Genomic DNA, 16,222 nt, shown 5'->3' on the forward strand with positions numbered 1-16,222 from the left:
GTTGTTCATCGTTATCAAAGATCAATCAGGGAAAAATTAGCCTGAAATGCATCCCAAACTTTCGCTTTCGTTAAAGGTCAGGTAGATTATTAATTCCGATAATAATAGTACCCCTCCGGTACATACGGCATACGTACTCGTACATGTGGCCAAAGTAAGCTCTTCTTAACCTCAGGAGTCAAAGCGAACACAAAGGAACAAGACAATTTTCCGTTTAGAAATGAATCGTGTTTAATTTGCTACATCCGCAGTGAACTATCACCTTTTTTTCTCCATTCTCTCAGCCAAGGGGACCTCTCGTCCTCGTCCTCCTCCTCCTAAAACGCGTATTTGCAGCCGCTATTTAGACGGCAATTCATTCCTCAATGAAAAAAAGGAAGCGTCTTTGGCCCTAAAATTGTGACGTGACCTACTCGGTGTCTGTCTCGATCTCAACGATTTGAAGCACCGGGAACTCGGGCACTGCTTTTCCTTCGGGCTGCAATATTGCAATCGGGGGAAGGGTAATTTCGAAATGAGGAAACGAATTATAACCTGCCACCTCAGGTCGTCATTTTGAACTTGTTGGATTTGTTCTAGCAAACGGCGGATCGGCCTTTTGCATGCGAAAATGGTTTCCTGTTATTGAATCGAGGCTAGGGTATGTATTATTTTAGAACCAGGAAGCCATTAGTAAAAGCATGCAATGCACAATGGAAAAAAAATCGAAGCGGGAGAGAAGCCATGCCACATGGTGATGGGGGCAAACTGTTGGAAATTACAAAAGAACTCCATTAGAAACATCAGCTCGGATCCCAGGGAGAGTACGAGTACATAGTGCTTACTGTGGCACTCCATCCTCCCACTGTGTGTGTGTGAGCACAATGCACACACGTGGAATTTTTCCCGCTGAGACGAGTTTTATGGTGGGTGCTGGAGTCCATAATGTGCTGTCATTGTGTCACACACACACTGATTGAAACAATACATTGACGATAAAGACAGAGCAAAAGAAAAGGAAGAAAGATGGAAGATGCTTAAAAAAGGCTGAAAAGCAACAATAGCACAGGCAGAGTTTGTTCACCGAGATATCCACTTGAAACATCGTACAGCACAGTCAGTATTCAGAGATATGCGTATGCAACGACATACACCCTGTGCAGTGCACACTCGTACGTAGTGGTACCGTAAGGGGGCTTATCAGCGATGCTATCTGATGGAACCCAGAAAACAAGATAAATTCTCAGAGGCTCGCGTGGGACAAGTTGAAGCAGAGACATTGGCAACACTGACAGGGGTAATCGCTTTTGTTCTGTCTTGTCCATAAATTCAAGCCTTCAATGGCCATCCTCTGGGTTTGAAGTCAAGTTATACTCGGCACTTGTCAAAGAGGCAGCAACGGTGGAGAAACCTATATGTAATTGACGTCCAATTTCAACATTTCCTATGGGACTCATCCCGACGTGTGCAAGATCAGATGAAAAATGAGGAGCCACTTCTATTAAGATCGAATGGTTCACCTGCCTCTGCTCCCTCAGATCCAAGCCATTTTAACGCCACACACTCCACACTAGTTGGCTGCAAAAGACAAGGATGAGATTAAGATTTTGAAACATCCACCTCGGCTTTTTCAAGCCTATTTCCTGACAAAATTGACGAGAAGCCTCGGCCTATGAAGTCGTTGTGGTAGATGATGGTTGGAAGACTTTCTTCCCACTTAAAAAGATTCTCCCAGTATTAGTGTTATTATCGGCATCATCAGGAGCTAACGATAATGGCCAAAGTGAGGCAGGCAGGAAATCATCGTCAAGATTCAAGATATCCTCCACCTCCTCTTTCCCACCAATCACTTCCTTTGGTTTGAATCTTGATTCTTATAAGGATAAGCCATTATAATTCAGATATCCCTGACACGTCGTTCCCCTTTTGTCTATGAATGTAGCACACAAACCAAAGCCAACAGAAACTCAGCTAATACCTCATTTGCTTACTAAGCAACGGATCAAATTTGAAATTCAAGTCCGACTCCCAAGATGGACAGAGTGCACCAGATCGCGTGCCAAATTTACCGTTCTGGCTTATCATTCTTCCACGGCACTTCTAGATTCACCAGAACGAATCCGGGGGTTTTCTGGGCAAAACGGGCAAAAAACACCATAAGAAGAACCGTCGAAACCATTTCCAATTCATTTCCTGCTAGTCATAATTCGGTGCAATCTCCTCGAGGGAGAGGGGGGGGGGGTGATGGGTTCAGCGACCAATGGATATATATGGCAGTAAAAGAGTAAACCAAAACCAAATCCAGTTCGGTTATTATGCCTGGAAGTCACACGAGCCTCATACTACAACATAAGACTGATGCGGTCTATGTCAAGGGAGTGCCGTTAACTCACGAAGAAGCCATTCCCATCGACCGTTGACTGGTCAATAAAAACTGATTGAGAAACGCAACGAGCTGAGAAACGAACAGCCACCATGAGAGTCTGGCCAATCACGAGGAAAATTAATCTCTATCCAGTCACTGCTGCTGCAAGTGATGTTCAATAGGGTGTGAATCTGAGTTTCTGAGTCTGATGGATACCTTTGTTTGGTGCGTGGCAAATTGCAGCCACCACCAAATCCGTCTTTGTTCGCCGTGGCTTGTCTTTTAATGGTGACTTGCTTTCTTTTCTCCCTTGGTGGAAAAACCCCTCGAAGTGGCTCATCTAGCCACAATAATTTTGACATGGGTCCCATCTATCAAACTTACAATCGCCCCAGACCTAAATCAAACACTTGTGTGAAAGACGCCAAAAAGGCCACCGATATGAACATTGGTAACGAGTAACGAGAGGTGTTGAACTGGTTTCACCACAAACAAAAGATTGACATTTTCGGAAAATGCATTGAACCGATCCCAGCGTGTGGTGCACCAATTTGATGGGTCTTTGTTCAAGTTGTTATTCAACTTGTCAGGGGCTGGATATTTATAATTTTCCCTTCTTCTGTCCATGTTATCATGTTCGGTGGAGTGATACGTACCTCGTCTCGAGCTCCCTCCCCTGGGCGTGTCTTTAAAAACGACCACATTTTTGTGTATGAATACGTAATTTTCTCCCGCAATAAAGTCCTCGCCCCAATGTTAGCTGGAGGAGCCAACGGTGTAATTACAATTATGATTAAAGCTCTCAAGTCGTTATTATTTTAACAATTTCACGGAGGATAATTTCATTCGTACACGTTCACCATATAGAGGTGGTACGCACAAGCCGTGTGTGCTTGATTTCGATTGAGTGAAGTCTCCACCTTGAAGTCACAATGATCTTTGTCTCTAAATTGGTTTTGGAAATGAATAACGAACGTCGTCGTTGTCGTTATCTTCGTTGGTTTCAACCACGTTTAAAAGTGGCAACAGGATGGTATGTATGAATGCTGTTGCTTCATGATGTGTGTATAGTTCACACTCAGGTTCGTTTCAGGCGTCTTGAGCGGGTCTGCAAAGACAACCAATCACAAAAAGCTTTGTTGCAAATTCCTAATCCTTTGAAACTGGCCAAATGACAAGCTCTCGTTCGCCATGAAAACGCTCCGAGTAGTAAAACACACAATGCTAATCCTCCTCCTACTCCCGTGATGGCTGAACTGCTGAACTCTTTTCAAGTTTCCATTTGAAGTCGGCAATGTATGTATGTAGGTAGGCATCTCTTGGCCACAAGAGAGCAAGAGAGCAAGAGAGCATCGTCATCTCATCATCCGAGTCAAATGTTGAGTGCTGGCCAGAAAGAAGACACACATACCTACTTCAAGGCTTTAAATTCCCAGCTTCACCGGAGACGCCATGTCCGACCAAAAATCCAGTCTTGTTGCTTTTCAAGATGGACTAAGACCAGTTAATTGGACTTAGACCAGCCCAAAGCTGCCAACGAAAACAGAGAGCCAAATGTTTGGTCGAGGCTCCGGATTAGTGGCTATATTATAAATGGCTCTGACACACTTGAGTCAAGCTGGCTTTGAGTTGAAAGCTCTAGTTTTGTGAGGATGATGCTCACACAAGATAAACTGCAAGTCACGATTTACTTTTTTTTCTCTCAATTGGATCACTTGATTTTCGCTTCATCCCTAGCTTTGGCCAATGGCATGGTGCAAGTCGAGGAAATGAAACAAACACAAGGGTTCATTGACTGGGCTCATATTGAGAGCCATCAATTATAACGCATGTGCGGTTGCTTGGTTGGTTGGTTGGTGGCGGGTGGTTACCAATGGTAATCAGTTGAACCGTACGTACTTCCTTAGAAGGGATCTTTCCTACTGTACGTATTACATACGCTTGTTTACTAATACGTACTAGTTGTGTGTGCTTGTGTTGTGTGTGTGTGTGTGCACATGTACATACTTGCTCCAAAGTGAAACAAATTGAAGACAGATTTTTATCACGGCATTCTCAAGATTCTCGGGATGTCTCCAATTACTCGAAAGACGACCCTAAAGATGCTAGATGCTAACAGCAACTAAGCACAGGCTGGTTAAGGAGGCCGCTACCAAGGGGGAGCACATTTTTTGTCTGCCTGTGCAACGTTTAATTAGCCATGAACTCGGAAGCATCGATAACAATGGACTCGATTTGTAAGCACATAGTTGAGCGAATGTGGCCTCGCCAGTCGTAGCAGTGAGTGCGTAGTAACCCCCATGAGTTGCTCCTTTTGCCGTCTAGAAAACAAGATCTCCCTTCTCGGGACGAGAGATGCTCACTATTCATTGAAAAGGATTTGTACCCAATTAAAATTACTCATCTTGGTCAGGCCGAAGACAAATGGACAAAGCAACCAGCCCCTTCTCGATCTTCTTCTCTCCCCTCCGTTTCTTGCACTCTCCTTCTCACCATGAAAATATTTTTCTCTCAGTCTCTTGAGAATAGATTTGTTTTTGGGGTTTTTTTTTGCCCCATCGACGTGGAAGCGTATTTTTCTTCATCTGACACTGAGCAACATTCCTGTCAATTGTGGCCTTTTTGTCGGGAGTGATTAAGCCCAGGAAATGGAGTGTGAGCTCCTCATTGATAATGAGCAAAAAATTGGCATTTCAATTGACCTTGCCGTCATTAGAGCAGTGATTTGCCGCAAGAACAAATTCCCTTCATCCATAAATGGAAGCAAAAACATGCTTGAACGAGGACGAACATTCAATATCTCCTCTTCCAACGCTTTAGAACAAGATAAAAATCCCACTTTTATTGCGAAGGTAACATTTGGACTTGCAGCAAACCCGAACCCAGTCGGTGTTTTCATGCACCTTTAAATCATTGAGGAAAGTCATGATTTCCCAGCGTGATGGTGCATTAACAAACATAAGGTCCACTGATCACTTGCCTGAGCCCGTATTGTATGTACATACATACTGTGTATACATCATCTACTAAAGTGTTCAGGGGCTCCTAGTCCTCCTAGTCCTCCTCCCTCGTCCACCCGTTCGTCCGTTCAGTGGTAAGGTATTAATGGCCTGTTTAGTGAAGCTGAACCAGACAAAGGGTAGTTGAGACGAGGAAATGTTTGTGAAGCCAAATGGGTTTGTGGCATGGCAAAAATCAGCCGAATACATGCGGACATGGTAAAAGTGGTGGTGTTCAATTTCGAGTGTACGAATCAAAAGCAGATCGGCCACGTATCAGTTTACATGACCAGTCGTCACTGGACAATGTCTGAGGGTGAAATCCCAGGAATTATGTTTCTCGCCAACAATTACTGTGTAGCAAGTGTCTCACAACAGGGTTCATTCATCAGGGATCAGGGGAAAGGACCCCTTTGGAGGAGCGGGCAAAGGTGCCGACACCCTCTAATCCCTCATCTCGCCTCAAACAATTTGATGGCTTCATATTTTGCCCGTCTTTGTACTCGAATGGTCACCCCTTGACAAACATAATCCAGCCGGCTTGATTTCAGACATCACGGCATCACGATCATCTCCCCCCCTCAAACCCACAACCCATCGTCGTTGACGAGCCTAAAGCCTCCTCAAGAGATCAGTTTTCTTGCAAACGAGCACAGCTCTGCTAGAAGTTGATGCTCGCAGTAAATTTTCGACCAAACGACCGACCGACCGTCTCTCATTTAATGGTCGACAAGACAACTGCCATGCTCACTTTACTCCAGGTTTTTGGGTGGCCTTACACACCTCTGAAGACTTGACAATCCACGTACCTGTTTACGTAGTACATAAATCGTTAGGGAACGGAAAACTAGAAATCCCACTTTAATCCGAACATCCCGCTAGGATCCCTCTCTTTCTCTCTGTCTATCTCTGTCTCCTCTGGATGTACAATCAAATATCGCAGGAAGAGCCAAATTCGTTGCTAGAGTAATTAAGCGATTCAATCAAAACACCATGTCAGAGACAGACAAGTCGGTAATTTGGAATCGTAAACCTCAATTTCTTCATTGCTCTTTGGCCTTGTGTGTCTTGTTGTTCATCACTCCCCTCCCCATGATTGAGTTGAAGGGTACCTGCTCAATTTGCTCGTTTCGTTTCCCAGGATAACGAAAGAAGGAGCAAGTTGGCGAGGAGCAACATTTGCTAAACACATTTTCCGTCGTCAAATTACCCCTTGTTTATTGACGGGGAGAAAGCGAACGAGAAGCAGGACGAGGAGGTGGATCGCTTACCGGGTGATACTCAATCACCCAAATCCTCGACTCATTCTTGGGCAGTTTATCACCCGGTACAAATTCGCTTTCGGCAGACTCTCTCAAAATACAAATATTTTAGACCGAGGGTGTGGATTGTGGGTGGTGGGAGGTTCATCATGTTGATGTTCATCAAGATGAAATTCCAGCCATGGATGATGGCCTTCTGGGGTCGGAGGCGCCATCATATCTGTCTTGGTTGAGCCTCGAAATCTCACCTGACTCAAGTGAACCCGAAACTGCCACACTTGACCTCACCGAGGGTTTGAACTATTGTGCATGTTTTCGAAGCCTGGAAGTTGGTCTTTCACGAACCCCTTGGGCTGCCACCAGGCAGTGGTGAAGGTAATCCATTGGACTACAGGACAAACAGAAATGACACTGGTCCGACAGATACGATCAGAGGGTCATTTGCACGGAGGTGTCACGGTGGGAAAGCAAGCCAGTCTTTCTTCTTTCTCGTCCTCTGCTAACATTGTGATTCCAATGATGGCATTGCCTAGATCGTAAATGGATTGAATTGCCTTTGTCCTGTGGGATGTTAGGTTGGTGTGATGACTTGCCAGCAAATGTCGAAGTGAAAACATCTTTGTTGAGAATATTGGGGGGGGGGGAAGGACGCCGAGCGACAGATATTTGATATTTCTTGTCTTGTTCTTTGCCTTCCAGGTTTGGTCAACGGGATCCTTTGTTGTTCGGGAGGAATCCTAGCACCCTCGAGCAAATCGAAACTGGCCACCTACACTGTGACAGCCACTTTTCATCCTCCATCGGAGATTTCGGAGGACTCTCAGCCAATTGAGTCCTCCTCATCTCCAACCACGATGACTCAGTATCAAGGCTCTGCCAAAGACTTCAAAGCATCCTCCATTCTATCCACAATGTCGTCACTCTCGTCCACTTCAACCATGAGTGGGGATTATCATCCGTGGTCGCCGCAACTTTCCTCAAGCCCTCCCTACACAACCTCAATTCCGGAGGAATCTGAGTCGGAATCAGGCATGGTTTGTCCGACGTGTCATTCAAGTCTGGCGGATTGTCGGGATGGATTCTGTGCCTCTGTTTGGACGCGAAAAGATCGTGGTGAACGTCCTTTTCTGCCCATGCATCGACCGATTCAAATCTAATTGGCATTTTCATCATGCAACTTGCAATACCTCAAACACGGTACATTTCTACTTCCGTTGTTTTTGACACGGTGCATTGCTCGCATTTCTTGCATCCCGCGCACAATGGATAATTATCTTTTGCTCCAGTGCAAAACTGTGATTTTGCACGCTTTATACATACCGTTTCATATTTTATGATCCATTCTGAGAAAAATCAATTATACATACTCTTAGCATTATCATTGTCAACTCTTCGTACACAACTCTACTGAGATATAACCGCAAAATAAACGAAAGGGCTGATCCAATTGACCATTCAAAACCTCACTCATATTTTATCAAATGTTTGATGAATGATAATGATATACTAAGATAGTGCATTCTCATGGCTTCTTCTCGTTTGCTTTTGTTGACCACAAGCTCTGACTGCACTTTCATTATGTTTCCAATGCGACACTTGTTTCATCTCTGAATGAGCATTTTACAAACTTTCAATTACCGCAGAGAAGGGCATTTTGGGAAAACGATTTTATTACCTCTAAGTAGGTGTATTTAAAAAATTTCAATATCGATTGGAAACTTGGTTTGTTTTAGGGTTTGGGCCACAATTTATGGTACTTGAGTAGATTTGTTATCTAATTGTAACGGAAAATTACTATTTGAATAAAATTGTAATTGTGCATAAGTGATTGCATTTCAAGTCAAAGTAAATGTGACTCAATATAATTGGGATGTTTGAATGCATGTAGTATATGTTCGAGGATACGTGTCGATCGTTAGTTTAAAAGAATTTTTGTTTTAGTGAGAAGTATCACAGAAAACCTAAAATTCAAAAATGAAAAATCGCAACCAATCGGCAAAAAGAAATTGACAATATCTAGGGCACTCTGTTCTTAAAGGCAAATTCACTCGTGATAGCAATCCAAAACGATAGGAATGATAGGAATATTCATTTATCTTGAGGATAGTGCAGTGTCTGCTTTAAACAAAAAAATAACGTGCTTATAGTTTAAAATCTTGTTAAATTTGCACTGGTTTATTGTTCATATATCTTCATTCAAATTCCGTTGAACTAAAAGACCTGTTCCAAAGGGGATCTTCCTTTGACTTGAGAATGTTGCTCCAAATTTCTCAACACTCCCTATCTCCATCCACGACTTTCTAACAAGAGTGTGTAGGTGTAGCCGAGCGGTCTAAGAGTCAGCGAGTAGGTACGAATCCTCTCCCGAACTATCGTGGGTTCAAGCCCCGGAGATGTGGATTAGTGGCTAGCGCAGTTTCCTAGCATGAGAGAAGTTTCCGGTTCGAATCGCCTCCCCGACCTTTTTCAAGGAAACTTTTAGACGCTAACCACACCCACAGATAGATAGAGAACCTATCTGATACGAACTATGACACTGCCGATCGGAACAATATAAGGACGATGTGATGATAGCTTCGCTGTTCGGGCGAGGTTCACACCTCCGACCCTAGAACCCAAAATACAATTGATTTGCATTTCAAGAGTGATTGTACATAGTTGATTGCAATTGAAGATCAAGGAATTGGAGTTTTGATTAATTACATTTGAAGGTCGAGCAATTGAATGACACCTAATCTCTCAAGTTTACAATTTGATGCAATGTAGGAAAAATAGAATCGTGTATCTGCGTAGATTAAAAGTAGGAGATGACTGTCAGTTCCGTGAAAAGGGAATAACAGTCATTTTTGGGGCAGACTTCCTTATCGCTAATTTAAGACGAGAAAGTCATTCATTTTACCTAACTTTTATTTTTATTTATTATTTGATCGACCAACGAATTACACTTGGCTGATCTGGCTAACCTTTGAATATAAGGTTGATCGGGAATTTTCGTCAAAAACTTGTTCAAGTTTGATTTAAATCCTGTTACTGGATCAACGCCTACATCTGCCTTTCGAAAATTTGAATTATTGATTCATTCGTGTCTTTTTTCGAAAAAGGAACCGAAGTCCCTTAATATATCAAAATGGTGTAACTGTAACCATCCCGACAAGCTCAATTCCTCCAAACAGACCTTTGTTTTCTATTCGTTTCTCTCGCTAAGGCACGCAAGGAAATTTGTAGCACAAATGGTTTTTTCTTTAATTTGGTATGCATTTACTTAGGACATATTCCGAATAGGATAGTTCAGCGATGAAATTTGTGCCTGGCTCAAAAATCTTCCCAATTGAACATATGTACAGTTGAACCAAAACAAAAGACCTGATTTTAGTTTGTTGACAGGAAATAATTCTTTTACTTTTTTTAGTGTTCTAAAGTTCGTCAACATCTGATACTATTTTTCCATGATTACTTTGTGCCTTATTGTTGGAAACCCTCAACCATCGTTTAAATTTCACCTTCTTAAATTCTGCTTAAGGGCTAAACCCTTTTCGGTTATTTGCCCGATTTCACCTATCTACAGGGTGGAGACCCAAAATTCAGATTTTTTAGATTTGAATTGCGCCCCAATTAGTGGCCGTACTGAAAATATGTTTACGGAATCGTAATCTACTGGATTTCAGCTTTCATTTGCTACCAAAACAACTTTTTTAATACCAAAAATGACCCCGGAAGAGGAGAAAAGGCGTCAGATATCCAACCTTCTATCTGCCCGAATCGCACCAAAAGAGATCGCGAAGATTGTCAATATGTCCCTGGTCACCGTGTACAATGTCAAAAGGAACCTAGACGACAGTAAAAGCTCTGCGAGAAGTTTAGAAATTGGTGGGAGCAACAAAAAGAGGTTAAATGAATTCGTGGCCAGTCTGGAAGCAAAGGTGAAGAGCGACCCAACCAGATCAATGAGGAGCCTTGCCAGGGATATGAATGTGACCCCCAAGACCACGAGGAAGGCATTAAAGGTGGATTTGGGCCTCATTTCATATGTCAGGACCACAAGACACCTGTGAACTGACAGGATGAAATCCATCAGGTTGGAGAGGTGCAGGAAAATATGCAGCTATCTTCGGAAGAATGGCGACACCATAAAGATCTTCTCAGACAAGAAACTCTTCGTGGAGGATGCCGTGCACAACCGCCGAAACGGTCGATTTTTGGCAAAATCAGCAACATAGGTACAGGGGCTCTATAGGACCAAATATTCAGCCAAGATCATGGTCCTGGGGGTGTCATGGCGAGCGATGGCCAGAAGATGCCTCCATACTTCTTTAAGCCAGGTCAGAAGATTGGTACACTCGTACCCAAGAGTAATACAAGGTACTCAGGTACACTGTATTGCTCTGTCTAAAGGCCAGCTATCCTGCTAGTAATTATGTATGGACACAGGACGGCGCCCCCTCACACACGGCCAATAAGGTGCAGGATTTCTGCAGGATCAATATGGCAGACCATTGGCCAAAGGACAAGTGGCCCAGCTAATCCCCCGATCTCAACCCACTCGACTTTGCTGTGTGGGGCATCTTGGAAGAGGCCACCACAAGACCTCTCATCCAAATCTGGTCTCCTTCAAGGCCACCATTGTCAGGGAGTGGGACAACTTGTCCCCGGACTTTTTGATTAAGTCTTACAAATCCATGAAGCGTCGTGGCGAGGCAGTTGTTGAAAATGCCAGTGGACACATTGAAGAAAAAATGTAAAAAATGTCTAAACTACAACTTTTATTTTAATGGTATCTTTGCAAAAAGGATCGTTTAGAATCTAGGAGTGTTCAAGCAATGTAGGAAACATTTTCTAAATTTTGGGTCCCCACCCTGTACATTTAGTATACTTTGCAAAAAAACAACCATTTAATTTGCCAGATATGTTGAGGTTTGTTTGTTTGTTACAGAGTCAGATGGCAGCAATGTTGCTCTCTCGCTCGGCCTGCCATCTAAAGACGAGTGTCACAATTGAGGGATATTCCTGCTCTGTTATCACAGCCATTATTAATTAATTATTACCTTACCTTCAGAAATGACCTCACGACCGCCCATTTAAGCTGTTTAAGCAACAACACATGCCTTAATTTGTATACTGAAAAGCAGCTTGGACTTGACATAACCAGGGATTGGACCAGAGTTCCCAAATTGGCAGACGGATGGTCTAACAATACGATACCGCAAATAAGTTAGATATGTTGCGAGTATGTTTGGTATGTTGAAAACCATGAAGAGTTTTGTAACATTAGCCATTTAGGTCTCAGAAAACATAACTGTACCCAGTAACGGTTGTGCAAAGAACGCCTCATTGTAGCCAAAATGCTTGGAACTGTAATCCGTTCCGTTCATTTCTTAAGGAACGGTTTTAGCACTGTTCACTGCAAAAGTGTATAAGAGTTGTGGAAAAAACATACAGATGGTGCATAAACCACTGAAAATTATGGACGTACCTCGACCAAAACTAGTCTTAACAACAAGCCAATTCAGCCGTAATTACCTTTAGGCTGTCTAGAAACTTTGGTCCGATTTGTTAGTCAAGATGTCAGTCTTGGTCATCGAGATACGGCCATAATTTTCAGTGGTCTATGGATGGTGTCAACGAAACAACACTAAAAGCCATCACTAAACCTTACTTTGAGCATGTCGTTTTGCATGATGAAAGTTTGATGTAATAAATTAGATATCGCCTTCGTCCGATAGTGACATCATACACGCGTTGATTAAAACCAAATGAAATGCTTGTTTATATAGTTCCATAACTACAACACCCACGTTTACCCTATGGCAGGGACCCTCATATCAAGTACACTACGAAATCTCTGCCACATAAATCTTGAACTCACAAGGACAACTGTCCCAACACCGGAATCTGGTGCTTATTATTCAGAGCCCATATGTTTTTCCCATCAAATAAGATTCTACTCATGTCCACATTTTCGTGGTTGCAACCGGGCCTATAAGGTATCGATTGGGTTTTATCACTTTTTCCCAAATTCAAACCACACGGTCAACAATCAAGACTCGATTGATCCCGATTTCAAGTTTGTTATGGGGCACTCAAATGCATTGTCTCAAACTTGATTTCCAAGCCCATCGACCAGATCTTGAATTTCTACACGTAGACAGTGAATACCATCTTCAGTTGCCAATCTGGTTTCAAAGTCATGGGATCCGAACGATTGAAAGGCAAGGTTGCTGTGGTTTCAGCTGCCGCCCAAGGTGAATATGAGGAAAAAGTAAAAAATAAAATATGATATACCAAATATCTCTGTCTCTTTTTTGTTAGGGATTGGTCGAGCCACGGCACTTAGATTTGCTGAGGAGGGTTGCAAAGTGTTCGCCATTGACTTGAACTATGAAAAACTGAGTGAATTGAGCACTGTACAAGGTAAGACTGATAATGATTGTTGAGGTAGATATTCATCCGACCTCTCTCTTTTGAAGGAATAACCATTCGGAAAGTTGATGTTTTGAACAAGGAAGATATCCAAAATCTACTGGCTGAAGTGGATGTCATCGACATCCTTTTCAATTGCGTTGGGTATTATGTCTAATTCAAAAACACACAACCAAAAAGCAAATGCTTTCACTAACCTCTTGCTGCTAGGTATGTCCACCAAGGAACCATTCTCGATTGCGACGAGGCAGTTTGGGACAAGAGTTTCGACCTCAATGTCAAAGGGGCCTTCTTGATGAACCAAGCATTCTTGCCTAAAGTATTTTGTGCTGCCATCCACCTTTGATTGCCTAAACATTGGCATCTGAACTTGATCTTGGTTCCAGATGATCGAAAGAAAAAGGGGCTCGATCGTGAACATGGCGTCAGTTGTATCCAGCATCATGGGAGCCAAGGCCAGATTTGCATATGGAGCTTCCAAAGGAGCGGTCATTGCCATGACAAAATCGTTGTCCGTGGATTATGTCGAATGTGGCATCCGGGTGAACAGCGTTTGTCCTGGAACAGTGGAGACACCATCTTGGCAGTGAGTATTCCAAATTGAAATAACCAGTGGTGGGTACTGTCAACAAAAAGGTTGATACTGTTAATCGTGAATTCTAATCGTTGATCTGAGACACTTAAAAAAAAGAGATGGAAGTAATAAGTAAACAATAGCTACTATGGTCCATAGTATGGCATTATATGGATGTGATGTCTTAACCGATGCCAGGAACTGATTCTCGTCGGCACCTTAGTTCAAAAAATGCAAAAAATTAACGGATCACATTCGTGAAGAAAGCTGATTCGCCCATTAACAAACCAAAAAAATACCGTTGTTCATTAACGACTAAAGTTTAAACAATTTACGATAAAACGCCCACCTTTGAAAATAGTCATCAGATAGATGCGTTCTGTCCACATCCGTTGGACGTTTGAAGGCGCTTTTTACTATCCATGAAGTCGGTTTTTCTTCTTATTCATGTTGTTTTTTGCAGTGACCGCGTTAACGAACATCAAGATCCAGTGCAAGCTCGAGTGGATTTCATCAAAAGACAAAAAATGGGTCGATTGGGTACCTCCGAAGAGATTGCCAATTTGGTCCTTTTCTTGGCATCGGATGAAGTGAGTCAGTTCGCTATGACTTTGCTTCAGAGCCGAAACAAGGAATAAGTCACATTTGTTTCATTCTTTTTTTTTTGCAGTCGTCTTACACCACAGGGCAAAACTTTATTGCGGATGGAGGCATGTCCATGTAATAGCAATGAAATAAATCGAATTGCGCATAACACTGTTTTGAAATTGAGTTTCGTTTTTTTCGTGATTTGCCCTTATGAATTCAAAAGGATTTCTTTGTTCGATCTAGTATCTTGAACAATTGACAAGCTTTAGCGTAGTTATCACTTAGAGTTTTTCGATAAAAGATTTGGACTTTGCTTTTCACCTAACTTTCACGTCATTCAACAACTAAAGAAAAGAAATCCATAAACAAAATCATTGTTAGTTTTCTGCTCTCAATTTGAAGTAATTCACATTTAACCATGTGTACAGCCTTTGGCGGCTTTGAGTTCTGCTTGACGTTAAAAAAATAACAAATAGGGGCCTTAAAGGCTCAAGGAGCACAAAGGACCATCATGTGAATTGTTTTCCTTTGGAAAGATATAAAATATTCAGTTTTAGATGTCCATTCCTTCTTCAAATTTGTAGGCCTTTTGTTTTGACATTGGGTTGTCCAAGAGGTTTTCCCCATCTAAACTCAACGGGAATGTCGTCATTCTTTGCCGCACTTTATCAAATTAATTGGCACAGGAAGCATCAGAAGAGTATCAATTGAAATATTGAATATACATTTGTATTAGAAAATGCAAGAAGACCATAAATCACTTTTTACAACCTTTTATTGCATTGAGTCTTACTCATCCACATGATTAGAGATTTTGCACCAAAAGTCAAAATGTTTTGTCATCAATCAATGCATGCATATTTGTGACATAATCTAATTTTTCATTGCTGATGAATCGTGATGCGGTATGATAAAGATGCACTTAATTCCAATGCACAAGTTTGATAACAGTATAATACCCTTGTAATCAATTTTTCTATTTCGGGAAGATAAGTCAAATTTTTTAACAGAAATTAGTTCTTTTATCCATCTGATAATGCCTTTGCCATTTATTTATGAAATCTCTATCAAGGAGACAGTGCACAAAATATTGCAAACAACATAACTAAACATTCAAGTAAAGCAACAATTGGAAAAACAAATTGCTTTTTTCAAGGACTTCCTTACCTCCACAGGTCATGTAATCTCCAGCTGTGCAAGCCGAAACACCTATTTATTCTACTTAACTTCATATCCATATATTATCTGATTAACTACCAAATTAGGGTTGCCCGATCTGTTTAGGCCTTGAACATAGTAGGTTTGATCAGGAATTTTGGTCGAGAACTTGTCCAAGGCTGACTTCAATCCTGCTGCTGGATCAACCAACACCTACGTACTCCCTACAAATACTTAAAGGGGATAAAATTGAACAACGAAGAAGCCAACTGGTCCATCATCTCCTCTTCAAAGCAGTTCGCGGCAAAATATGTTTCCCATTCACTGCAGCATCAAGTATTATGATTTGGACGCACATGAATTAGACATGCACGCTACGTAGATTTCAATCGGTGCATCTCTTTCTACAACCGGGGGGATTAGATTCTTATTTCATTCAAATCGTTTTTTAGTCTTATTTTGCCTTTACCTATTAATGGAATGCCTAATAATTTAGTGATATAATAGACACTGCGCCAGCAAATGCGTCATTTTATAATACCTAACAGGTAATGTGGTTACAATTAAATTGCTACCATGATGATACAATAACTATCAAATGTTAATGTTGAACCCAATAATGAATGAAAATGATAAGAATAAAACAAATATCAAATGTAAGGCTGATCAGAATTTGTGCTGAACATCTATCTAAATACGTCTCTAACTCTAATATGGTGAGCTTTTTGTAGTAAAATCATATTTGAGTGTTGTACATTGCCACCAAGTGACCAAATTGGAATTATGATTTGAATTATAAATATGATTTTCAGAAAAAAAACACCCTGTAAAACACATCTGTGTCCCCATCATGGTTGCCAACTTGACATCTTAGTGGCCA

At 41.8% G+C, this 16,222-nt stretch overlaps 2 protein-coding genes across 2 annotated transcripts in view; both read left to right on the forward strand.

The window, feature by feature from the left end:
• The window catches only part of LOC131883442 (uncharacterized), a 20,701-nt gene extending 12,640 nt beyond the window's left edge, over positions 1 to 8,061 (forward strand). Inside the window, exon 2 of the mRNA XM_059230918.1 lies at positions 7,305 to 8,061. Within this exon, the coding sequence (XP_059086901.1) occupies positions 7,305 to 7,762 (458 nt within the window). The 3' untranslated portion in view covers positions 7,763 to 8,061. The remainder of the gene's footprint in view (positions 1 to 7,304) is intronic.
• A 4,596-nt stretch (positions 8,062 to 12,657) lies between these two features.
• LOC131883323 (dehydrogenase/reductase SDR family member 6-like) lies at positions 12,658 to 14,352 on the forward strand. The gene is made up of 7 exons (XM_059230775.1): positions 12,658 to 12,844; positions 12,912 to 13,013; positions 13,070 to 13,166; positions 13,233 to 13,341; positions 13,409 to 13,608; positions 14,060 to 14,186; positions 14,267 to 14,352. Exons 1-7 carry the CDS (start codon positions 12,790 to 12,792, stop codon positions 14,318 to 14,320), a joined length of 744 nt encoding a protein of 247 aa, XP_059086758.1. The 5' UTR covers positions 12,658 to 12,789; the 3' UTR covers positions 14,321 to 14,352.
• The last annotated feature ends 1,870 nt before the right edge of the window (positions 14,353 to 16,222 follow it).

This window comes from Tigriopus californicus, chromosome 7 (assembly GCF_007210705.1).
Source record: "Tigriopus californicus strain San Diego chromosome 7, Tcal_SD_v2.1, whole genome shotgun sequence".
NCBI classification, from domain to species: Eukaryota; Metazoa; Arthropoda; class Copepoda; order Harpacticoida; family Harpacticidae; genus Tigriopus; species Tigriopus californicus.